We start from the raw sequence: 25,584 nt of genomic DNA, 5'->3' as shown, positions 1-25,584 counted from the left end.
GGAGGTGTGGTGACTATGCCTCAAGAAAGAAATGTTGCATTTAAAACATTTACTTATTAACACTCAAGAGGAAAAAATGTAAACATTTTAACTGATTTTTAAAACAAAAGTAATATTCCAAAAATAATGTAATTATCCAACATGTTATTCAGGACTGCATTCTCAATCATATTAGACTATAATATCTGCAGAAAAATAAACCATTTACTAAAATGAAATGTTAATAAAAATGTGCTCTACTTTAAATGCAATAATAATCCATACAATCACTATCTTATGTTTTAAAGTAATTCATATTTCAGATACCAACAGTGACATTCAAATTTCTGTTCAGAAGTAAAGCATGAAGTATTCTTGGGTAGATGTGTACAGAGTTTCACTCTCACAAAACATTCTGATAAATACAAAAAAATTAACAGGCAAATATAACAAATGCATACATTTTTTGTCACATAACATCTTTAAGCTCTGCATTTAAGTACAAATGTTTTCATAAATTTATTGTCATAATATAGCATGAAATGAGATATTTTCCCAAATGGGTAGAAAGCACTGAATCAGTTCAAGAAGAACATAGAAGAAATGCTCCAGCATTACACACATTTAAGTAGACAGCAAGAGCTGGCAGCCCGCATTTTGTTCCACTGGGTCACCCCAACAAAATACTTTCTATATGAAACCATTTCATTTCTATGTGCATGTAGGATTATTTTTCCAGAGATCAGTCCATCACTTAAGAAAGCTCTCCCAGGATTCTAGAACAAGGGCTTGTTGGCATCTTTTCAGTGTCCTTTAAACTGCATATGCTATTAAAAGCACAACAGAAGTACAGTACCATTACAATTGATTGAATGTAACTGACTAGATTCTAAGGGCTGCATTCTACAGCTGACCAGAGCTTGAAAAAGTTACAACTCCGGACTGCAACTCGCAGAATCCACCAGCCAGAATGGCTTCATAATGATCACCTCCCTGCTTTCCTTCCTCTGGGGTGGGGGAGAAGATGCTTGAGTTCCCGAAGCCGGAGCTTTGTTCTCATTCCTTCTGCTGCAATGTCCGTAGTGGCATCTAACTCTCGTTTTAAAAAGCCACTGGACGTGCCAGTTGGGGATTCTGGGAGTTGTCGTCCCAAAGGTTAACCTTTCCAAACTCTGCTGCTGGGAGAACTCTGCATTCTCTGGCTACGGGCGCTCTTCCTGATCAGACTGAGCAGCGTGGGGCACTCTATGCATGCTCAACAGGACTTTTTCCTAAGGATCTCGCGCATCCCAAGCAGAAGCTGCTGCTGACCTACAGGCAAATACATCTCGGCCGGGCTGAAACCACGGCGTGAAAGCCCAGCCCTGTAGCCGAAGAGCTTCTACCGCAGGCTCCGAATCGCTGCGGCGGATTATCGCGGCCGGAGCATCATCGGGGCTCGCCCACTCGCCTGCCCGCTCGCTCTGTGTGTCTGCCGGCACGTAGCCCGGCTGATGGTTACGGGAGGAGCGCCCTTCTGGGCCTGGCCACGAGAGGAGCGGCGCCCGTAAGCCCCCCGCGGAGGAGGAGGAGGCCTGCCCGGAGGCCAGCTTAATCGGATCCAGGCCGGCCCCGGAGGGGAGCGCGGGCGGCAGCCGCCGGCCAAGGGCTGCTGAGGACAGGCGGCCCATCACCGCCGAGGCTCCACCCAGCGCCGAGCCGCCCGCCCTCCTCCCACCGCTCACAGCAACTTGCTAGGCCGCCGCCCTGCCTCGGCCGATCGGCTCCCGCTCCCTCGGATTGGCTCCCGCTGGGCCACAGGCCGGTGCGCTCGCTTGCCGGGACCGAGTAGGGGAACGGAGCGGGACTGCCGACAGCCGCTGCCGGGCGATCGATCGGGTGGGTCCTGCCGCCGCCGCCGCCGCCGCCGCTCCTCCTCCAGACAAGTGAGTCGCGAACTCCGGAGGGATCGCGCCCGCTTTTCCCTTCCCAAAGGCGGGAACGGATGGAGGCACCCGCGGATCCCGCGATCCCGTCTCTCCCCCCCCTCCCTCCTTCACGTGACAGCGTGCTTCGTAGGGGATCCCGCGACCTCCGCGCGGTTTCGCCACTGCCCGCCCTGCTTGCTTGCTTGGGGGTTCCTCAGTCTTCGTCCCGATCCATCCCGCCCGCTCGCCCGCCCGCTGACATTCTTCATCCTTTCTCGTCTGAGTCAGTGCTTTTGGGTAGGGGCCAATCGCGCGTCACGAGCTTCGGCATGCGCCGGCGGGGGCCTCCCTTTGCCCGCGAGCCACTTCCAAGCGCGTGGTGCTCTCGAGCCCCGGGTTCGAGTCCTCCGAGGCGCCGGGAGGGGGGGGGGAAGAGGAAGCAGGTGCGAGGTGCCCCATCAGCTGTAGTCGCGGCAGCACATAACGGGATCCCCACCCCCGACCCCCATTCTTGACCTGCCTGAGTTTGTGGCAGTTGTCTTGTCCTCATAACTTGTGGATGGGGAAGATGGTGGCTTAGGATGTATTGGATGCCCGTTCATGATGCCCAGAGCCTCCTAGGGATGGCGCTAGGTCTCTATAGTTGGCCTACTTCGCTAGGTTGTTGTGAGGGGGATGAATAGGGCAACGCATGCCACCTGGAGCTCCTGGGAGAGAGGTGTGCTATACAAGGCGACAGATTAAATTAGAATGAGGCATATGGCCCTGCCTTTCCTTTTAATTCTTTCCTCCCCACAGAATGAAGGGTTGGTTGTAAGAGATGCCAAACAGAATGCCAGTTCGATTTTGGTAAGCCCTGTTTATTTAAGAGAGGTCCCTGCTTTGTTTGAAGGCTGTGACCTGTACCACAACAGATCCATAAAACAGGTGCTGTTCTTTCAGCAAAGATCCGTTGTACATTTTTGGGAAGAGATGTTAATCTTCTTTCCAGGTCCGTGTAGATTTCAGGTCTTCTAGTTATTGAAACAATGTATGTATGTGTTAGGCTTTCCCCTGCCCTCACTCAAAGGGGATCACCAAACTTTTTTTTATTTTCACAACAATCCTATGAGATATGTTTTAATTTTATTTCTTACATTCATATCCCAACCTTCTGATGCATTTATGGGAGTTCACGTGATGCTTGCTACATGCCTTATACTCACGGTGGATGCTGCTCGCTGTCCATCCTAGACCACTATTGGCTAACTGAATTCTCAGGTTGTTCCGATGTTTTAGTCCTGTGGTTGCTTGGAAGGGATATGCATGCTGTCCCATGCCTGAACAAGGGCAAGCAGACGGTTATCCAACTTGCCACCCATGGTGGTATTTGTGCATTCCCAGATTTAAAAACCCATTCCCACTAATGGGGAAATGCAGATAGCTGTAACCTGGAGTGGAAGTGGGGTTGCTCAGTGCCTTCAGTGTTGAGGATAAGGTGGACCATAAATATGTGGGAAGAGGTATGTAGGAGGATTGTACTTCTGCACCCCCCCAAGCCAACCTTCTGGCAATGGTGTAAAGGCTATCAGACAGTCTGTTTGCACCATCATATAAAAAGAAGGGATTTTTGTTGTTAAAAAAAGGAGGGAGGGAAGAGAAAGACAGAACCTAATGCACTGATTCTGATCTAGCCACTCAAAGCCTATATAGGAAGAAAGTAGGTATTCATCCATAGACACTCACACACACTCCCAATCCTAGTATTTATTTATTTTATTTATTTGATTTATACCCTGCCCATCTGGCCTATAAGGCCACTCTAGGCGGCTAGTAGTGTAAATTTTTTAAAAAAGAAAAAAGAGAGAAAATTCTAGGGTTCAAATCCTCACTATAGTAAATGGGTAGCCCTTGCACAGTGATACTTACTACTTGGTGACCTCACTTAGCCCTCTCTAAGTGCTTCAGTAGCAAGAGTGGCCAGGAGAGATCTCAGACTTTATTGTGGGTTCAACTGTCACTCTCCTCCTTTGGACTGAGTTTTCTTGGATACCTTGTTATTGCTTCTAATTTCCCCTTCTTTGCTTGGAATCTCTGCACAGCTTCTTCATAACTGAAAATTAGTCCCACAGATGCTGGGTTAAACATGAACAGTCCATGGGGTGGGAGTGGGTAGTGGAGGTCTACTTGTTCCAGCCCCAAATTTCACACCTATTCTTGATAGGATCCCTTTTCACACATTTGTCCACATTCCTATTCCTTCTTAGTGGCCATGTTGGATAGAGCTAGTAGAATTGTAGAGATCGCCAAAGTCTCACCAAGTCCGTGGAGAAAAGTAGCTGCTGGTGAAATAGACCTCATATACTTCAGTTGTGCAGTGCCAGGTTGGGAAGTTACTAAAAGGATATCTCAATAATATTGACATGGAAGCAGCTGTAGATTCTTACTCCAATCCAAATTAACATGCATGGTCCTAATTCAGAAACTGTGGTGATTGTCTAAGCTGGTGTGGTGTAGCGGATAAAGTGCTGGACTTGGACCTAGAAGATGTAGGTTCAAACTTCCAGTCTGTCATGAACATAATTGGGTGAGCCTGCGCCAATCACACTCTCAGCTTGACCTTCCTCACAAGCTTGTTGTGAAGATAAAAGAGGGAGGAGAAGCAGGCATATTATATTGTCTTGAGTTCTAAAGAAGAAAGTCAAGCTATGACTGTAACACATGATTAAATTGTAACACATGATTAAATTAAATTCATTTAAGCAGCTCCGTCACCTTAGGCCCAGAAGTTCTAGGGAAGAAGTACAGAATGTATAGACTTCTCACTCTGAAATTTGCCACTAATATAGTGGCAAAGTTCTAACATACTGCATTTTTACATGGAACTCAATCTCTTTCCTCTCCCCCAGTCTGTTCCTTTAGTCTGGATCAGGAAAAGGTGTAGAAATGATCCATCAAGGATAGAGGAGGTCACTTTTTAGTGCCTTGCTGAACTTTTCTTCCCTCCTCTTACCATAAACTGACTAATTTCCCAGTTCATACTATTTCTGTTCACTAATGAGAAGAAATTTAAATATTCAGAATTTCATTAGTTTCACTCTTTATCTCTACATAGCTTCTCTAGAGGAAAGCCTCTGAGTATTTGTTCTAATAATACTGCAGATAAAATCTTTATTGGCTTTTTGTTTCTTCTTTTTGTTTCTTCCTTCCTTTTTTTGCTGATTCTCTCAGGGTTTTGGTTTGGAGGCATATTGGCGGTTGGCATTTTACTTCAGTGCAGGAAGGAGGATGTTTATATATTTTTTCTTATTGCCAGGGTAACGGTCTGGACATGGAAAATGGGATTTAAAGGGCAAGCAATGCTTCTCTAGAAAGTGAAAAGACCACTGAAGGAAATGTTCTTTCATGCCAATATAATCCTTGTCGGTCTTAATCATTTGAAAAGAAATAAGCTCTAATAAGAATATTAAAATCTAATTTGGAGTCTCCGCAGCAGCAAAAATTAATTTCTCATGCACATGGCTGGCAATGGGCAACTCCCACAGTTAGCTAAGATATGGAAAATTGCTGAAAGGGCAGAATTCAGCGCAAGAAGGAAATAAAGCTTAGTTTTGTTAGTTTTATTAAATGCTGTAGCCATTGTTATACACAGACACAGTTGTTTTGCATTGCTGTTATTATGTGCTATTAAGTCACTTTTTGACATCTGGCGAGTCTAACAATTTTTGAGGTAAGCAAAATGTTCAAGCTTGGTTTCACCAGTCCCACTATCATCCCATGAGTTTCCACAGCTGTCGTGAGAACATCATAACATACTTGAGTGATGCTGCTTCACGTAAGTCAGAGGTTGGCTGGTTGGACACTGGTAGACCTAAGGATAGGGATGCAGAACAACTCTGTGATCTCTGGCCATTGGCCATGCCAGGCCAGGGCTTCTAGGAATTGAATTGCAAACAATCTGGAAAGCCAAACATCCTGTCCTGCTGACTTAAGGAGGTGGAGAGGGCTACAAGCAAAGCTGTCTTGAGCTACATTCAGCCTTTGGGTCACCTAGTAAATTCTGCCGGATCTAATGATGAAGGACATACAGTATACAGTGGTGCCTCACAAGACGATTTTAATTTGTTCTGCGAAAATTGTCATCTTGTGAAAAAATTGTCTTGCGAGGTTCCCTATGCATTGGTCTCAAAAAAAAAAGTCTTGCGAAGCATCGGTCTAAAAAAAAAAAACCTCTTGTGAAGCATTGGTCTCAAAAAAAAAAGTCTTGTGAAACACGGTCATAGTAAAAAAGTCTTGCGAGGCACCATAGTGATCACAAAAAAACAATCGTCTTGTGGGTTTTTCGTCCCACGAGGCAATTGTCTAGCGAGGCACCACTGTATTTTCCACAGGCACTTTGTTGTCTCTCTCTTTTTCTATGTATCAACTGATCTAAGTTGCATGGTAAGTACAATGTTACCATCTGCTTCACCTAGAGAAAATTAGAAAAATACGTTTTCCTTTTGTTGTGTTAGAGGCAGGGCTATTTGTTGCTTTCCTTGGAAATCTCTAGACCTGCATGAGAATCCAGATTTGTAGCTGATGGGCAAGGGAACATGGCATTTCAGCATCCTTCTCAGTCACAGATAGAGGTATGCATTCTTGCACTCGCTTTCAGTGCCTTGATTGTTTTGCTTTCTCTCCATATGTTTCAGAGAATGTCAGGGGAAGTGCCCTTGCACATCAACATCAAGGAGCCACGATGGGATCAGGGCACCTTTATGGGGAGAGCAAAGCATTTCTTCACAGTGACAGATCCTCGCAACCTTCTGCTCTCAAGCAAGACTCTGGAAGATGCACGGAGGGTGATTGAGGATTACAGGTTCTCTTGTTAGTCTGGGGATTGCGTTGGTCCTTCAGGGAGGGGGTAGTGGCAATGCTGAGGGAGATTTAGCCGTAGCTGACCCCAAAAGAGATAATTTATCATGGTGAAATATTTCAGGCATCTGGTATAACTGTGACTCCCCAAGTATCACATCTCTTGCCCAATTTCTGGAAGAGAAAAATCCTTGTCTTTATTGGTTCTCTGGGCTTTTTAAAAATGGTTTTCTGGTATAGTTGCTGTGTTATTTGGAATATTCACACTGAAGCCAGTAGGGTGGGGAAATCAATTCCTAGAGGAAGTTGGTCATTCAGATAAGCTGGGAAACTGAAGCTTGCAGAAGGCTGGAGGAAGGCTGAATTCTTCCAATGTGAGTTTGGGCATAGCTCAAGAGTGTTGCACATCTGGTTCCAAATCAGATGCTTTGATTTAATCAGGACATGCACAAGGAACCTATTCTGTCCATAACAGAGCCTCAGGACAGTCGATGAATATGTGTATTTAAAGAGCAATGAAGCACACAAAGGCTGGAACTACACCTTCACCAAGATCTGGATAAAACGGTATCTGCTCTGGGTTAGCTGCAAACAGGTGTGCTGTCACCTTTAACAGGTGCACACCTTTAATCTGGCCTGAGTGGGGAGGTGCTTTGCTGCTGTGAACATGGCCAGGGGCTGGGTGTGACATCACGTGATGTGGATGTCATGCCCCACTCCCAGCCCTTTTTATTTTTTAAAGAAAAATATTTTTATGTCCATCTTCAGATGTGCAATTTAATTACAGATTTTAAAAAAAGAATGCAGTGGTAGCAAACAGGGGAGATGGGGAAGGGGCATTTATGGGTAAATTCATAACCTTGGATCTGAGGTCCCTGGAATGTCTGCAGGCTGCCTCCCAAACAGCAAAGGGCTCCTTCTGTTTTATCTTAAGGAACCACCCACATTAAAAATACCCCCCCCCCCCAAAAAAAACAGACATGAGCGAAAGGGCTGCAAATGGGAGATATGGGGAAGGGGTGATCAGGTGTCTGGCAGGAAAAGGGCAGTCTTGGCCTGCCTGGAACTACAGAATATTTGTCTGGAACAGAAAGGAATGTTTTCGTTTCTGAGTGCTATTGAGTGCTGTTTTGAACTCCAGAAGGGCTGGACGTCATGCACAATGACAGGAGTTGCTGCATATTCAGTCTGGTTCTCCTGACAATGTGGCTGCGGCCCAAGCTGTCCAGCTTTTGGGTTATCTTGTTCCTCTCTGTATCTGAGGAAGCTGTAAATGCAAGTCACCCTGTCTTCCAGACTGTATTCTTTGGTGCAATGATTTGATCCTTCTCCTCTGGTGAGCTTCACAACTTCATAGTTCTTTTCCTGGAGCTGCTTCCAATTTTTGTTTCTCTTGGTACTCATTCCAGGATGGGAAAGGTGTCACCAGGATTGACTGAGGACAAGCTATGGCAAGCAAAATACATCTATGACTCAGCTTTTCATCCAGATACTGGTGAGAAGATGATTCTGATTGGGCGAATGTCTGCTCAGGTGCCTATGAATATGACCATCACCGGATGCATGCTCACCTTCTACAGGTATGCACAGAACTCTGAAGTTGCACTCTGTTGCAAGGGCTGTCTTGCATGGGGAGGGTCAGGCAGGTGAGACAGCTGATTCCTGGGGGACTCACATACATGCATCAGTTTTATTCATGGATTTTTAGGCATTCTTTTCTTTTTCTTTAATGAGAGAAAAAAAAGGCTGTTACAAATTTTGATCTGATTTTGATCAGACAGCAGTGCTGGAGGATGGTGGATAACATTCTGTCTGCCTCCCCTGTGGCATGTCCAAGATGCTATGAGATAAAGCAGTGGTAGGGAAATACATAATAAATACTATATGGATACCTGTCCCACTCTGAGCAACATAATGACTTCAGAGTTGATTTTAAGTCAGATAAACTATGTGGGTAATGAAAAGACCCATAAATCTGACCCAGATTTCCACTCCTGAAGCATGGCTAGTTTTAAAGAGAGGGAAAATATATGTTGGAAGACCAGTTCTCTCTATGTCGAGAGATGCAGAAGATTGCTCTATAGTGGGTGGGAGTGTGTTTAGTCGTTTAGTCGTGTCCGACTCTTCGTGACCCCATGGACCAGAGCACGCCAGGCCCTCCTGTCTTCTACTGCCTCCCGGAGTTGTGTCAGGTTCATGTTGGTTGCTTCGCAGACACTGTCCAGCCATCTCATCCTCGGTCGTCCCCTTCTCCTCTTGCCATCACACTTTCCCAACATCAGGGTCTTTTCCAGGGAGTCTTTTCTTCTCATTAGATGGCCAAAGTACTGGAGCCTCAGCTTCAGGATCTGTCCTTCCAGTGAGCACTCAGGGTTGATTTCCTTTAGAACTGATAGGTTTGTTCTCCTTGCAGTCCAGGGGATTCTCAAGAGCCTCCTCCAGCACCACAATTCAAAGGCATCAATTCTTCGGCGGTCTGCTTTCTTTATGGTCCAGCTCTCACTTCCATACATCACGACAGGAAAAACCATAGCTTTGACTATTCGGACTTTTGTTGGCAAGGTGATGTCTCTGCTTTTCAAGATGCTGTCCAGATTTGTCATCGCTTTCCTCCCAAGAAGAAGGCGCCTTTTAATTTCAGGGCTGCTGTCTCCATCTGCAGTGATCATGGAGCCCAGGAAGATAAAATTTGACACTGCCTCCATATCTTCCCCTTCTATTTCCCAGGAGGTGATGGGACCAGTGGCCATGATCTTAGTTTTTTTGATGTTGAGTTTCAGACCGTTTTTTGCACTCTCCTCTTTCACTCTCATTACAAGGTTCTTTAATTCCTCCTCACTTTCTGCCATCAGAGTGGTATCATCTGCATATCGGAGGTTGTTGATATTTCTTCCGGCAATCTTAATTCCGGCTTGGGTTTCTTCCAGTCCAGCCTTCCGCATGATGTATTCTGCATATAAGTTAAATAAGCTGGGGGACAATATACAGCCTTGCCGTACTCCTTTCCCAATTTTGAACCACTCAGTTGTTCCATGACCAGTTCTAACCGTTGCTTCCTGTCCCACATATAGGTTTCTCAGGAGACAGATAAAGTGGTCAGGCACTCCCATTTCTTTAAGAACTTGCCATAGTTTGCTGTGGTCCACACAGTCAAAGGCTTTCGCATAGTCAATGAAGCAGAAGTAGATATTTTTCTGGAACTCTCTGGCTTTCTCCATAATCCAGCGCAAGTTAGCAATTTGGTCTCGAGTTCCTCTGCCTCTTCGGAATCCAGCTTGTACTTCTGGGAGTTCTCGGTCCACATACTGCTGAAGCCTACCTTGTAGGATTTTGAGCATAACCTTGCTAGCGTGCGAAATGAGTGCAATTGTACGGTAGTTGGAGCATTCTTTGGCACTGCCTTTCTTTGGGATTGGGATGTAGACTGATCTTTTCCAATCCTCTGGCCACTGTTGAGTTTTCCAAACTTGCTGGCATATTGAATGTAGCACCTTAACAGCATCATCTTTCAAGATTTTAAATAGTTCAACTGGAATGCCATCACCTCCACTGGCCTTGTTGTTAGCCAGGCTTTCTAAGGCCCACTTGACTTCGCTCTCCAGGATGTGTGGCTCAAGGTCAGCAACTACATTGTCTGGGTTGTCCGGGATATCCACATCTTTCTGATATAATTCCTCTGTGTATTCTTGCCACCTCTTCTTGACGTCTTCTGCTTCTGTTAGGTCCCTCCCATTTTTGTCTTTTATCATGTTCATCTTTGCGCAAAATGTTCCTCTAATATGTCCAATTTTCCTGAACAGATCTCTGGTCTTTCCTTTTCTGTTATCTTCCTCTATTTCTTTGCATTGTTCATTTAAGAAGGCCCTCTTGTCTCTCCTTGCTATTCTTTGGAAGTCTGAATTCAAGTTTCTGTAACTTTCCCTATCTCCCTTGCATTTTGCTTCCCTTCTCCTCTCTGCTATTTCTAAGGCCTCGTTGGACAGCCACTTTGCTTTCTTGCATTTCCTTTTCTTTGGGATGGTTTTCGTTGCTGCCTCCTGGACAATGTTACGAGCCTCTATCCAAAGTTCTTCAGGCACTCTGTCCACCAAATCTAGTTCCTTAAATCTGTTCTTTACTTCCACTGTGTATTCATAAGGGATTTGGTTTAGATTATACCTGAGTGGCCCAGTGGTTTTTCCTAATCTCTTCAGTCTAAGCTTGAATTTTTCTATGAGAAGCTGATGATCAGAACTGCAGTCAGCTCCAGGTCTTGTTTTTGCTGACTGTATAGAGCTTCTCCATCTTTGGGTGCAGAGAATATAATCAATCTGATTTCGATATTGCCCATCTGGTGATTTCCATGTATAGAGTCGCCTCTTGTGTTGTTGGAAAAGAGTGTTTGTGATGACCAGTTTATTCTCTTGACAAAACTCTATTAGCCTTTGTCCTGCTTCGTTCTGAACTCCAAGGCCAAACTTCCCTGTTGTTCCTCCTGGGAAGCTGGGTGGTATCTGGTCATTTACCTTGGCATCCATGGAAAAGCCTGCTTAGGTTGTAGGATTTTAAATGTTGCCACATTCCCTTTGGGTGCACGTCTATGTTGCCACATTCCCTTTGGGTGCACGTCTATGTAATTAGGTCTGGATTATTGTGTAAACTATGGAGCAGTGACTTTGTGTGTATGGTATTTGCAAGCACAGGAGTAGAATTGTGGCCAACAGTGACATGAACAATGATTCTTCATATGCAGAATTGTAATATGGCATTTTTGAATGTGAATTGCTGCATATATTCAAAACTGCGGATATATGTCTGTGCAAAAGTCAACAAAGTTCTGAGTGTCTGTAACAATAAGCATGCATGTGAAGCTGCTTGCATATTTTTAAGTACACGAATGTCACCTATAGAGCATGCAAAATCCTCTAAACTGAGTGCATGAATTATGTGTGGGACAATGACCACATGCAAGTATAGGCAAGACTGTACATGGCAGCGTGCCTGAAAGGATGTGGTTAAGAGTGTCTGTAACTGAAGTGAATCTGGGGAAATCACAAGAATGCCTCATTGAGTGAATGTGTGCACAGTGAGTGGACGAATAGGTGTCTCTTGCTACCCCTTTGAGAATTACCATGGCACTCTGGTTTCCATGATGTTTGCTTTTTATTTTGTCTGCTCAGTGGTCTGTTGGAATTCTGACAGTCTCTCTTCCTGCAGGACAACCCCTGCCGTGCTATTCTGGCAGTGGGTGAACCAGTCATTCAATGCCATTGTCAACTACACCAACCGCAGTGGGGACGCTCCCATCACCGTCAAGTAAGGAGGCACCGTGTGATCCACTCTGATGAACTGCAGCAGAGTCCACGTGTTTGGCTGGTGTCACCCCAGCAGAAAGCCTCAGCAGTTTCTAAGAAGTCATGTTTTAGGATTCAAACCTGCCATTCAGACCTAGAAAGTTCTGTTTTTAGAAGGCTATGAATGTGAGCTGCAAATATTCCTGATAGGCTGAGGGGCATCTTAACAATGGTGTTCCTAGTAGGACTTACAGAGGAACGTTGCGGCCTCTAATTCAAACAGAGGATGAAATATTACAAGGCCAAATCATGGTACTGAAAATAGATTCTTGCTATAGCAAGATGCTTGATAAGCCAACAAGGTAATGGTTTCCAGATCTGAGTCCTAAACAAAGATGATATTTTAAGAGCGTGGTCAAAGAAGGAATGGCTTAGCCTTGCCTGTAAATGGCATGGTGGATAGTAGAGAATTGCAGAAGTTGTTGGGCATCCTAGAGGGGAAGCAAGGGAGGGAGAGGTGCGGCAGCAGCAGGGCTGCAGCTGAGACCCGATGTATAGAAGCAGGAAGCAAAGAGGAAAGAGCAACTGTTGGCTGGCCTAGGAATGGTGAGAAGAGATCTAGATATTGTTCCTCATTTCCTTTATTGTGGCAGATCTGAGTGACAGGCATGCTTCCTCCATGCCTCACTTACCAAGTGCTGTTCCTTATGTTAACAGTCACAACTGTGATTAAACAGGAAGAAATTGAGAGTTTCTCCACCTCACAGAGGTTGCTTCCTTCCTTTGCAGCCAGCTGGGTGCAGCCTACATCAGTGCCACCACTGGAGCTGTAGTGACGGCACTGGGACTCAAGTCTCTGACTAAGGTAAGGAAGGAGCTGGTTTTGTCTGTCTTGCCACAGAGGGGAGTTGCTCCCAGAGGAAGATCCCACTGCAGGCTAGAGAGGAACTCCTTATAGCTGGGAGGGAATTCCTGCTCTCTGACATTAACCCAAGCTTCTGCTGGTGGGAAATGACAGTAGCTGTCATCCAGTACCTCTGCAAGGTATTAGGTATTAGGCTGGAGAAACCTAGCTTAGGTTGTCAAACTTGTATATTACTAATATGGCCTCCATTATAGGGAGCTTCTCTTTCTCTTTGATTAGTGCACAATCTGCGAGTTTCAATAGGCATAGATGGAGCCTATTGAACACATTTTATTTTTGAACAGTCAGTGTGTGCAGATACCATATAGAATCATGCTGTGGTTTTTTTAAAAAAGGTGAGTTGTGTATTTTCACAATCCAGGCTGTCTACCCTTTTGTCCTGCATCTAAGCTTTTGCACGGATGAACCCATTGACACAGGGCCGCGGCATTTCGTTATGCCTGTGGGGGAAACTATAGTCAAAAAACGGTGATGAGACCCATCCAGGGATACACAGGGAATTAGTGGCAAAGATAAAACTTCATTTTTCATGACCTGGGCCTTTGTGTTGTGGAATATTTATCCTGTTACAAAATTAATCAATCTTGTCTCTTCTCTTTGGTAGCATTTGCCACCCATCATCGGACGCTATGTGCCTTTTGCGGCTGTGGCGGCTGCAAACTGCATCAACATCCCATTAATGAGACAAAGGTAAGATGGTCTGGTGTGTGTTAAGTGGAGAGGATACTGGGGGTATTGTTTTTGAAGTCCAACTCCTGGTCATTTATTACAGCCTTTGTGTATTCCAATCACCCGTACTGTTGGGTGTCTTTCTTTACCCTCCTGTCCTTGTCAGTGTAGCAGACACAATCCAAATGATCTGTAATAATAGGTGCTTAGTTAACAACCTTGGAAAACACTTTAGCATTCCAGAGCTGCCAAGAGCGAATAAGTATAGAACGGGGGTGGGGTGAGTGGGAATAAAAGATCACTTCTTATTCAAACTCTTTAAATAGAGATACTTCTGCTTTCTTTGATGCTTTTGTAATAGTAATTTTTTAAAAAGTTAGTTTGCTTATATTTTGCCTTTGTTTTCCCACAGCCATCAAGGCAACATATTTCAGGTGACCATACAGTCTCCCACCCAGATAGTGACCAGAACTAGGCCTGCTTAGGTTCAGCAAGATTGCTGCACCATTTGTCCTCAGATCAGAAGCTAAGGTCAATGTGTGAGGGTCATGACCCAAGGATTGCAGGTAGTGATGGGGAGCAGGCAGAGCACTGTATGCCAGTTTTGGATGAAACCATGATTCACGTGCAACCCCCATCACACGCCACTCCTTCCTCCCTGTACCACACACACATTGCATCTCATTCTGGCACTCTTGTAGTTTCTCGTAATTGTTTCTAGCACTAATCAAGTGGGTAGCGGGGAGAAAAACAGGATAGGGAAGTGTGGAGAAGGTGAAATGGAACGAAGCTGCACTACCTTGTCAGGTCATCCTATGCCACTTCATTCTCAGTTATCTTCTTCCTGAGAACCGAAAGGGCAGACATCATCTACTATTTCTGTCCCTAATGTGGGAAGGGTGGGTGTACATAGCAGAATCACAGCACTTCTGATGGCAACAGAAAGATTGCAAATTGCTATACATTGTACACATATTTTTTTTCTCTGCAGGGAGCTCAAGTTTGGTATCCCCATTACAGACGAGAAAGGGAATCGGCTGGGTGAGTCAAAAAAGGCAGCTGAGCAAGCAATCGCTCAGGTGGTGGTGTCTCGCATTGGCATGGCTGCACCTGCTATGGGTAAGTAGTACTCCATGGATAGCTATTTGTTTCAAGGATGGGAAGAAACATCTGAAATGCAGTTCCACCAATTGTGTCTTTGTTTTGTTTTTGTGGCTGTGAAATATTTGTGGCTGCTGTGGGGAGGGAATGATAACTCAGTATTAATGTGTTAACTTGGTATTGGGAATCACAGTGCTTTAGGCTTGGTGCTTTTCAGCTGTTTTGTGTCTGGGAGGTTTTGATGTGAAATCTTGTTAGCCGAGCATTGTTGGGTTATTATAGCATGCCAAATCCTGTAATTTTTGAAAAAATTACAGGTAGATGGTGAAATGCGATTTGACTGTGTCAGGTATTGTGTCTATATTTTGGATATAGTTTTGTCTTTATTTTTTATTTTTCTTTTATTTGTGGTCTCAATACTTAGGGAAGATCTGCATGCTGGGAGAACACGGAGTTTATTTAGTATCAGAGTTTGCAAAGCAGAATTTTGAGGAATGTGCTTACTTCAGCTCTGCTTTTGAACCTGAAACAATAGAAACTTTTGTCATTGTGTCCTGGAAATTCTAGGTTACTCTTTGCTAGCTAAAAGAGAGCTGCAAATCTCACTGTAATATTAGGTCAGATTAACTTCAGCCAATTCTAGGAGATCTTAGAACAACTTTCCCCAACATGGTGTCCTCAATGTATTTTGGACTACAACTCTTAGTATCCTTTACAATTGTCTGTGCTGTTTGGGACTAATGGAGGGTGTTGTCCAAAACATCTGGAGGGTACCAACTTGGGGAAGGCTGTTGGAGTAAGCCAACCATTTGGAAGAGTTCCCTGCATTCCTTCCTTTGGGAGACTTCCAGTTGGGTAGGTGTAACTTCCATCTTTCTATTTTGTTTTTTCTCATCATAGCGATTCCTCCTGTGATCATGAATGCACTAGAGAAGAGAGCATTTTTAAAGGTAAGTTTTTGTGTATCTTGCTTGATTTCACAGGTCTCCATGTGGAGAAGGATGTGCTTCATTTCTTTACATGGGAACACCCCACTCCCACATTTGAAAAAATGTGTTATACAGAAGGTGGCGGGCATGCAGTGAGGAATAGAAGTGGTTACTTGTTAACTAGCATGATTTGCTGCTGTGATTTCTACCATTGCCCTTACAGGCGCACAAATAACCCATAGGATTCTGGCCATTATTTTATCATTTTGTCATTGTGATTTTCACCCTGAGAAATATTTTCGTGAACAGTCTTCCATTACATTTCAGTTTCCTGTGGACCACTAGTGGGGCATATCTTCCTCAGATTCCAGTACTTCATGTATGAACTTGTAATGCCCTTTAACCTTTCCTGGGTTCTAGCCATTGGTCTTCATCATTTACTCTCCTCCTCTGTAGGCAGGTTTTCCCAACCTACTGCTCTCCAGAACTGTAGGATCGGAATCCCCATCATTCTCAGCCAAAATAGCACACTGGTTGAAACTGATAGGTGGGTTGTGGTCCACCAGTACTGGAGAGCACCAGGTTGGAGAAAGCTGACTAACAAAATCATCTGAAATAGCACAGCACTGCAACATGGACCCCCTAATTAAAGAACATCTGAGCAACTAAACAAAGGACACATAGGTTTTGGGAATAACATAAGGCAATTTAAGAGTATGTAGTTTGCCACATCAGTGACATCTGAAAATATGTAATTCTTCAGTCCTAAAGGCCTATGAGTGTTGACTGGGAAGTGATTTATTTCTGCTTCAGCAAAACCTACATCTAGTTTAAGTGTGTACAGAAGAGGTGTTTGGTGGAGCAGTTTCTCAAGTTGGCTGACTGCATGCTTGAAGGAAAGCAGATTATAAAAATTTCAAAAGAAAAAAATGGCCGAATCCATTTCTCCACTGTCTTGCTTGTGTGTCTGTGTGTCTGTCTGTATTATTTCATTTCATATTTTAAATTTACCTTTGTTGTTGTAAAAATCATCTCATCACAGTCAGTTAATTAGAACTTGGAAAGAGTTCAATCGAATTTTAAATTTTATTTAAAATTCATTATGCATAAACATTAATTGTTGTTCATTTTCTTTAATTTCACCCAATAATTTAAAAAACATGTATATTCAAGTACATCAGTTTTTATTTGGATTAATTTATTAGGGCTTCACTTAGGATTAATTTGCAGTTCCAGCATGAAAAGTTTTGTGCAGTCTCTTAGCCAGGCAGTTGCAGGGGATGGAATTCAGGGCTTCCTTGAGGACTGATGGTCTCCAGAATCATAAAGGCAGGGAGGACACCGTGTACAGGGTCCCTTAGGAAGGTCTACCAGGAAGCTATACAAGCAGCAGGACACTAGAACATGCTGACAATGATTAGAACAAGGGTCTTCATTTTTACAGCTAACAGTAAAAGTTTTCATTGTACAAAAAAAGGAGCTTGGAGTGAGACTAATTATTTGCCAGTGATTTTGGGTGCTGTGAATGTTTACATGATTTTTTTTTCCTGAGATGGTGAGGAGTTGCAAAGAAAGGCTTGTGGGCTGCATGAAGCCCATAGGTGCTATTTCCCCCTATCTGGTGTATAAGTTTAGAACTGGCAAGATTTCCCCTTATCATGCAAATGTAATTCCAAATGCAAGAATAGGTGATTCCATCATGCAGTTTGTCTGTGGCGGATGAGGGAACTGAACTCATATCACTTGATCTCAAACCCTGAGGCTATTATTTTTAATTTTATTGGTTTAAACGTATACCTTGCCCCTTTAGTGGACAAGGGCGGCTTCCAGGAAATAAGAAAAGTGTACAATACAACAAGGGCCAGCATAAACACAGTACAAAATTAATGGTACAAAGGGGTGAGGTTTGTAAAGGCCTGGGTAAAAAATTAGGTTTTCAGTTGCTTATGGAAGCGCAGGAGGGTGGAGGCCAATCGTACCTCCACAGGGAGGGAGTTCCAGACTGGAGTGGCCACTGCTGAGAAGACCCAGCCTCTGGTTGATGATTCACATTGGCTAGAATCCTACTGATAGGATTTGTGTAACTTGACACAAATGTTTCCAGTTAATTGATAAGGTACCAGGTCACATCTTGGTGATCCAGTTGGCTATATGGCCTGGCACACAATCAGGACATGCCTTACCAGCTGCAATTTGCTGCAGTAAGTTTTGCAAAACTTGCAGGGATACTAACAGAATTCTGGCTGCTGTCCCTTTGTTGACCTGTGCTATAGATGAGGCTTAGGTAATATCCCACAGAACTCTTTCTGAGAAGAGAAGGGCCTCTTTGTAAATTGCAAATGAGAACAGTTACTTGAACAATAATGAAGGTAACTGAGCATAATATCCTTTTTTCTCCTCTCTTCAGCGGTACCCCTGGATGAATGCCCCTCTGCAGGTTGGACTGGTAGGCCTGTGGTAAGTGAGCTTTGTGTAGATAGAACTGTTGGCTCTTTGTCACACAGAAAGAAGAGGCTGTTAGTGTTTCTCTCCATAGCACCTACAGTTGACTGAGAAGACTACCAATATCAGAGGTTACTGGGGGTGGGGCGCGCGGTATAGTTCTCAGAATCACCCAGCCAACCATTGGCCTGCTCAGTGGAGATTTCAGGAAGTTCGTGTCCAAAAAAGGCACGTTTCAAAGCCCTGGCCACTACAGAGCAGTGTGGTACAGTTAGCGGTAGACCAGAGCTGGCAAAATGCAGGTACAGTTCCACCTCAGCCATGAAAATTTTAATAAGTAACTGAGGGCCAGTTCCTCTCTCTCTCTCTCTTGCAGGGTTGTTAGGAGGGTGAAATGCAAAAAAGGAAAGAACCATGAACATGTACACCATTTTGAACATGTTGGAGAGGTCAAAATGAATATGATGGATAAAACTGTGTCATCATTATGTTGGAGTTGTAAAAAAGAGAAGGGGACGTATTTACATATGTGGTGGCTATGTGAAAAAAGAAAGAAAGAATGGAAAGTAATATTTAGGGAAATAACTGAAATTATGGGGTTGAATATTTCAATGTCCCCAATAACAGCCTTATTGAATTTGAGTAAAGAGCAATTGGTGAATGAAAATAAGGATTTAATAATAATAATGATTGCGGCTGCAAGGATAATTATGGCAAGGAATTGGAGAAATGAAAATCAATTTAACCTTGAGGAATGGTATAGAGAATTGTGGGATATGGCTATTAATGATAAACTGGCATGCGATATGAAAATAAGCAGGGGCCAAATGAAAAATAATGACTTTAAAAAAATATGGAACGTATTTTTAGAACATGTATTTCGGAGAGGGAGGGGGTATATACCGAATGAAGAAACATTGAAATTTTGGAATGAAAATGGATGGAAAGAAGTGTAATGCTAGTCCTGAGGGTGATGGGTTCACTGTTATGTTTTGTAATTTATAGTCTCGTAATTTACAGTTTGTTTTTTTGTTGTAGTAGGTATTTTGTATTTTTTGTTTTTTTTTTAATTATTTTTTGTACTTTTTAATTAAAATAAAATTTAAAAAAAAATGAACATGTTGGAGAAAAGGCAGGATATGAGTAATAATTCAGCATGGATTGAGGTTTTTTTTTGAGTAGCACCAAATAATACTCAGCTTGCGGAAGCTGACAAAATGATATTCTGTAGTGGTGGAAAGAATGTGGGAATCATCCTACACGCCAGGATGCATACACACATGAAGATGCACATATTCTGCAGAGATTCTGGAATTTCTGTACTGAGACTGCAGTACTTTGAGTTGACCTTTAAAACTGGCACCGATTTTTAACAAAAGAGGCTACATCTGTCTGTCTCGTTTGGAGACACTGGATTTGTCATGTTGCATTCTGATCTTGCCTGTTCCATTTTTTTATACCTTGGCATACAGCTCTTCTGTATGATCAGCCAAATGCATTTTATGTGATGATCCCAAATGACTTATTGTAATTAAAATGACATACTGTTTCTATACCCTTCCATTTCTGGGCCCTTTTTCTTTCTTTCTTTGACTGGAGGAATGGGGCTTTGGCAGGTCATGGAATTCCCACCCCAGCCTTTTTTAATGGGAGAGACAGAATAGCATTATGTCAGCTAGGGGTAACTGCACCAGTGCTTCTCCAGTCTGAAGCCCTCCAGATGTTTTGAACTACAGTGGTGCCTCGCATAGCGAGGTTAATCTGTTCCGGATTAACCTTCGCTATGCTGAAGCATCGCTGAACGGGGCAGCGATTTCCATTGGAACGCATTAAACATCGTTTAATGCGTTCCAAATAGGCCAAATACTCACCGTTCAGCGAAGCTTCAGGATGGCCGGCAGCCATTTTCGCGTCCTCGCCTCGCTTAACGAGGGCGCGAAAACGCTGCGCGCGGCCATTTTAGGCCATTTCCCGGCTTCCGGCGGCCATTTTGGCCACCGAACAGCTGATCGGCGGGGGTCGTTTTGCGAAGATCGGTAAGCGAAACGCTTACCGGTCTTCGCAAAGCGAATTTTTCCCTATGGGAACAACGTTGTGCGATCGCATTAGCGATCCGAAAAAACGGATCGCTATGCGATTTAATCGTTATACGGTGCGCTCGTTAAGCGAGGCACCACTGTATAACCTTTGGTAATACCAGTGATGTTGCTGGGACGTAGTCAGAAACATCTAGAGAGCACCAGTTTGGAGAAGGATGGGTGCAGTTTTCCATGCTATATGAATTTTATCCGTTCCCTTTTAAAGAAATTGGAGTGATGGGAATTCTGCAGCCATTTAATTGCTCCAACCCCTCTCCATCATTAATAAAAAGAATTAGGCCTTAAAACAGGGTGTTAGGCACCCCGAAGCCTCTTGGGGTACAACACTCCATTTTAATGTTCTTTCCCTGCTGCAACTTTTTGGGCCCTAAATAACCTCCTCCCCCTGCATCCTGCCAGCCAGAGGTTGCCTTCTGGCCACTTGGTTTTTTTTAAAAAAAGGATTGGTGCCACCCTTCTTGGTCTGGAGTGGAAATGGGCATGAACCTCAGTTTGGAGGTTTGTGAAGGTTCGTACACGTAGCACGACAGGTCCCACATATTCTGTTCCCCTGTCTTCCCAGGCAATGTCCCACTCACCAGTTGGGAGTGCTTTCCTCTCCTCCTCCTCCTCCTCTTTGGCTGTTCGACCAGACCCTGGCAGGAGCACAGGCTTGCCTGTTCTGCCTCCTTAGCTGAATATGCAACCAGCCAAGGAGGAGGAGCAGGGAAGCCCGTGCTCCTGCCAGGGTCTGGTCCACTAGCCAAAGAGGAGAAGGAGAGGAGTGTGTGTTGGCTGTTGAGTGGGGGAATCTAGCCAGGGAGGTGGGAGAAAGGAACTTGCTGCACTTATGAACTGGCACAAACTTCCAAACTGAGGTTCACGCCTATCCGTAGCCTTGAATTTGGTGGGAAATGGAACAGGGCAGGGCAGCCAGCCCCTCCACAGTTGTATACTTGTGAATGAGATATGTATCCAGGATGTGTTATTATAGAATCATAGAATAATTTTGTTGGAAGGGGCCTATAAAGCCATTGAACCCAACTCCTTGCTTAGTGCAGGAATCCAAATCAAAGCAAATCTGACAGATGGTTGTCCAAATTTCTCTTGAATGCTTCCAGTGCTGGCATGCTCACCACCTCCTGAGGTAATTGGTTCCATTGCTGCTCACTCAGCATTCTGAGTGAATACAAGAAAGCAGCCCTATATTCAGAAAAGCACAGATATATATGGTGTATACCTTGGATTTGTTTCTCTCTTGATTTGTGGGAAGGCTTGACACTTTCCTTGAGAGAATCATGAGCCACTGAAGATAGACATAATAACTGGAATCACCTCTGTTGTCTCTGTCTTTCCTCCCGCAGCTTGGTGTTTGCTACACCCTTGTGCTGTGCATTGTTCCCACAGAAAAGGTAAGTGCTACTGTGTCATTCAGTTGTGTTCTTATGTCATGTGAGGGTTTCAAGTAGATTTTGATCTACTGTGAGGATGGGCAGTAGGTGTGTGTATTTTTATCAGATCTATTCAGGGCTGTAAATATGCTTAGAAGGTGAAGCCCAAATCTGGGCTGTATGAATTCTGTAAAAAGTGGTACCAATGGGATCCAAATCATTTCTCTTGATTTTGACTTGATTATATATAATGGTATTTATTCACCTGTGCTTTGTTAGCCTTTAGTCTTCTATCTTTTTCTTCGGTCTGTTCTCTTTCGACCTCACATTTTAGACTGTAAGCACCTGGGGGGTGGAAATCTGTAAAACAGAACAAGTGAGGGGAAAATGATAATGGTGGTGCTGGTGGGGTGTGCTTAGGATCAGACTGCTACTGATGCAGATGTTTGGTAGAAAACTTTAAACCAGCCTCCTGTCACCATCCCCAGCAAGCATACCCAATGGCGGAAGTGCTATCCCAGAACATTTAGTGGGCATTGGGTTGGGGGAAGCTACTCTAAACGATCCCGGTCCTATAAGGTCATTATCCAGTAAGCCTTCACATCACACACTATGACTGACAATCCTTCCCTTCCTCTTCCTCCTGGCAATCTGAACCCAAATTTTCTACCGTCCCCTCAAGGCTGCTTCTGCAAAAATTGTGCTGCTGACGAGCCTTAGGGTTTTGCTTTGTTTTTTTAAACATGTTATCTACCTCTACAGCTCAATGCGAGTGAGTCGCCTGGAATCTGAGGTCCAAGCTGCGATCAGAGAGAAGAACCCCAACGTTGAGGTTGTCTATTTTAATAAGGGGCTTTGAGAGAGAGCGAGAAAGAAAGAGAGATTTCCTCGTGCTGACCCTGGTGTGTGGTGGAATGGACAGAAGAGGAACCAGGGATCTGGTGCTCACAAGGAGGAAGTTACATTTTGTAATAGTATAAATCCCTTTTAAATGCTGCTTTCTTATTGGCTGCCAAGTTTTGGCAGTTTTACATTTATTAAAAAAAAACCTTCCTGAATCAGTTGAACCCTTGGGTTAGATTGTAATGTGTGAACAAAGTAGAAACATTCCATTCTGGGCGCAGTTATATGTCGGAACCAAAGGATTCAAGCTTCCTTAAGCGAGCCTGACTCCATGTATTAGGCATAATTCCACAGTGGTATGTGTGTGTGTGTGTGATGTGTTGATGTATGTGTATAATCCCTGTGAAATGTTGTTAAAAAACGATAGTAATCTTGGGATCATTTGGAGAACAGGAGAAACAAACACCTTGAATCCTTTCAATTCCATTGAGGAAGGCCTCTTGCTTTGCGTTTCAGTTTACGTTTCATGAATTTAGTGCTAAGGAGAAATACTATGCTTTCGTGAGTGAACTATGTGTAATTTTTTTTGCAGTATCTATGTTATTGAGATAGTAAAATGTCTATTTTTGCAAGCAAAACATATTTGCATAAGAATGTCTGTATTCTCTTGCTGTGTTTGTTATTTTGGAAGAAAAGTGAGAAAGAAAAAACAGTGACAGTTTATGCAGCCTTAAAACTACAAAATCAATCATCATCAGCCTGATATGCAGAGAAGAGAATATCCAAAGCCTTTAATGGAAGCAAGTAATTGACCGTATTGTGAGAATGTCTGTGCAAATAGAAAAGCAGTTAAAAGTAAACAGTTGAAGAAGTCTGGGTTTTCCACCAGATCTGCTCTTTAGGGTTGCTTAGAAGAGGAAGAAAAGTTTGAAATTTGCATAATTCTGTTCTGTAGGCAGAACCAAACCAAATCATGTCGTTGGCCAAGGCAGAGTATTCAAAGCCAGCTAAGCAGTCTTCCTATCCTTGGTGATGAAAAACAATGCTCTTAAATTAAATAATGATCAATTTGCTGCCCTTTCATGACACCTGAAAACCTGCTGTCTGAGGTGGCTGCCTTGCTTTGCCTCTCCCCTACATGTGGGCATCACAAAAGCACATGGATATCAGTAGTTGTAAATATACACTGAATCTGCCTCTTGGAGACTGTAACATTTCAAGATGTCAAGCAGGAAAGGATCTAGTCTAGCTTTGTAACAGCCTCATAAGAACACATGAAACTACTTTGTATTCAGTCAGACTACTGGTCCATCTAGTTCAATGTTGTCAATTCTGGCTGGCAGCACTTTTGAGGCATGAGATCTTTCAGCCCTGATTGAATTTCGGACCTTCTCTATGCACAGCATGTTGTCCTAGCACTATATTATGGTCTCATTCCCACCTCTTCTGCTTAGCTATATTTGCATATTTGTGGCATCATTTGTATACTAGGTTAGTGATGCTTTTTTTAAAAGGGGGGGGAAGGTCAAGGGACAGGTAGCAGGGGTGGCAGGATCTCTGCTGTTGGCTTACCATGTTCCTTTGCCTTTTCATTTGATGAGGCAAGTCTTATGATGGCAGCCCCCAAAAGGCCAGACTGCACAGTGCCCTCCTCTCAAAATGACAACAAAAAACCCTGTGTTCTACATCATGTTTCCTTCCCCTTTCATTGCCCCTAATCTTTCTGATCATAGATCCTTTTCTAATCCAAAGTCAAAATTTCCTGGGGCAAACCTGATCCCAGATATCTGTATATCATGTGCAATGTGTTTCACTTCTAGCTTAGAGTGTACTGTAAAGGACAAGCTTTGATACATGTAGTTGCAGTCAACTCGTGGTGTCTGCACTGCTGAGACATCTCTGCTAGGAAGGGAATAGCGTATCTGATTTGGAACTGGTTTGAAGCCTTACTGCAAAACCAGCAGTAAGTACTTACTAAAGGAGATAATATGCACACAAAAAGTTTTTTTGTTTGGTTTTGGTGGAAAAAAATCTCTGCATTGATTAAACAATTGCATTATAACCCCCAGTTCTTTCTGTCTGCTGTGTAGACTTTAATGAGTGAATGGAAGGGTCAGGAGATCTGCATGTGGTGATCGGATGCACTGAATCAGTGCATCTTTACCCTGTTAGAATCTTTGGGTGGATGTGTCTCACAGCATGTACTTTAGGGGTTTTGAAAAATCAAAAGAGGGTAGACAAAGAATCCCCTCTGCTGATGGCTCAGTGGGATAAATCTCTTAAGCTAAAGCCATACCTATTTCTTTGATTCATTCAGTTCTGTGTTCTGTACAGACTAGCATCAAATGACTTAATTGTTGCTAAAGACCAGAACCTTTCATTGAAGGCCATGTTTGCCATTGACTTCATCATCATCAGAGTCTAAAGGAATTAGTTAGTTTTAGCATCACACAGAAAAGATGAAATTGGAAGTGATGTGTGTAGTGACACACTTTTTGCTTGCACGGTGGGATAAAGAATGTAAATGGCTGGAATTGCCACAGACCGTCAGCCAAAGTGCTTGAAGGTCAGTGGCATAATCCAGTTTTCTGCTCTTTTCATTCGTGGAGCAAATCACTTATTTTAATCTGAACAGAATAGCCAGGGGTTGTTTATTTGGCTCTTTATAAATGTCATTGCTGCTGGAGGTTCTTCTGTCTGAGGTTGCTTTGTGCTTTTTATTGTGTGTACTCCTAATGAAACCTCATATAATCATGCAAAGAATTGTTGGATCATGCTTTTTCTTTTATTATTCTGGTTCATGTTTGAAGCTTGTTTTACCAAACCTGAAACAATTATTGTTCCATATGGATTTGTGTCTTGCCTCCTGTATAGCTTTAAATAAGACGACTGTTTTGAAATAAAGAATATACTCTCTGTCTCTTGCTGCTTTCTTGGGGTGATAGAACTGGATAGAGCCAATGAATTTATTTCCATGTTGCTTCTTCAAATACAGCAGGCTTAAATCTTCCTTTAGGTGGCAAGCCTTAAAGGGAAGGAGCCATAATACTGGAGCAGATAACAGTGCCTCCAACCTATTCACAGGCTCATGCTTTTGGTAGCAAGGTGGAAGTAATGATGAAATTGTTTCTTGGTCTTTTCTGCTTCTCAAATAATGGAAGAGAATTCTTTTAGATTGTGGTAGGTGACCGGCCCTGCTGAGATTTTTGGC

General features: G+C 43.5%; 1 protein-coding gene across 5 annotated transcripts; it reads left to right on the top strand.

Moving 5' to 3' along the window:
- Positions 1-1,725: 1,725 nt before the first annotated feature.
- SFXN3 (sideroflexin 3) lies at positions 1,726-25,291 on the top strand. 5 transcript variants are annotated; one of them, XM_072995647.2, is made up of 11 exons: positions 1,726-1,857; positions 6,560-6,726; positions 8,132-8,302; positions 11,919-12,017; positions 12,785-12,860; positions 13,525-13,610; positions 14,581-14,708; positions 15,591-15,640; positions 18,027-18,076; positions 21,504-21,551; positions 22,293-25,291. In XM_072995647.2, exons 2-11 carry the CDS (start codon positions 6,563-6,565, stop codon positions 22,387-22,389), a joined length of 969 nt encoding a protein of 322 aa, XP_072851748.1. In that variant the 5' UTR covers positions 1,726-1,857; positions 6,560-6,562; the 3' UTR covers positions 22,390-25,291. The 5 variants fall into 5 exon arrangements, with proteins under 5 accessions (XP_072851748.1, XP_020646486.1, XP_020646487.2 ...); XM_020790827.3 differs by having other exon boundaries at positions 1,736-1,904; XM_020790828.3 differs by having other exon boundaries at positions 1,737-1,904; positions 6,560-6,709.
- Positions 25,292-25,584: the final 293 nt, after the last annotated feature.

The sequence above is a fragment of the Pogona vitticeps genome, chromosome 3 (genome assembly GCF_051106095.1).
Source record: "Pogona vitticeps strain Pit_001003342236 chromosome 3, PviZW2.1, whole genome shotgun sequence".
Classification (NCBI taxonomy): Eukaryota; Metazoa; Chordata; class Lepidosauria; order Squamata; family Agamidae; genus Pogona; species Pogona vitticeps.
The sequence above is the reverse complement of the archived record's forward strand: the minus strand, read 5'-3'. Positions and strand labels throughout refer to the sequence as shown.

Bases quoted from the DNA above. Each gene is read 5' to 3' on its own strand.
- SFXN3 (XM_020790826.3), top strand. From the start codon at position 2,637: ATGAGGCATATGGCCCTGCCTTTCCTTTTAATTCTTTCCTCCCCACAG. The intron at 2,736-6,559 runs GTAAGCCCTGTT...CATATGTTTCAG, and splicing joins AGAATGCCAGTTCGATTTTG to AGAATGTCAGGGGAAGTGCC. The intron at 15,641-18,026 runs GTAAGTTTTTGT...TCCTCTCTTCAG, and splicing joins AGAAGAGAGCATTTTTAAAG to CGGTACCCCTGGATGAATGC.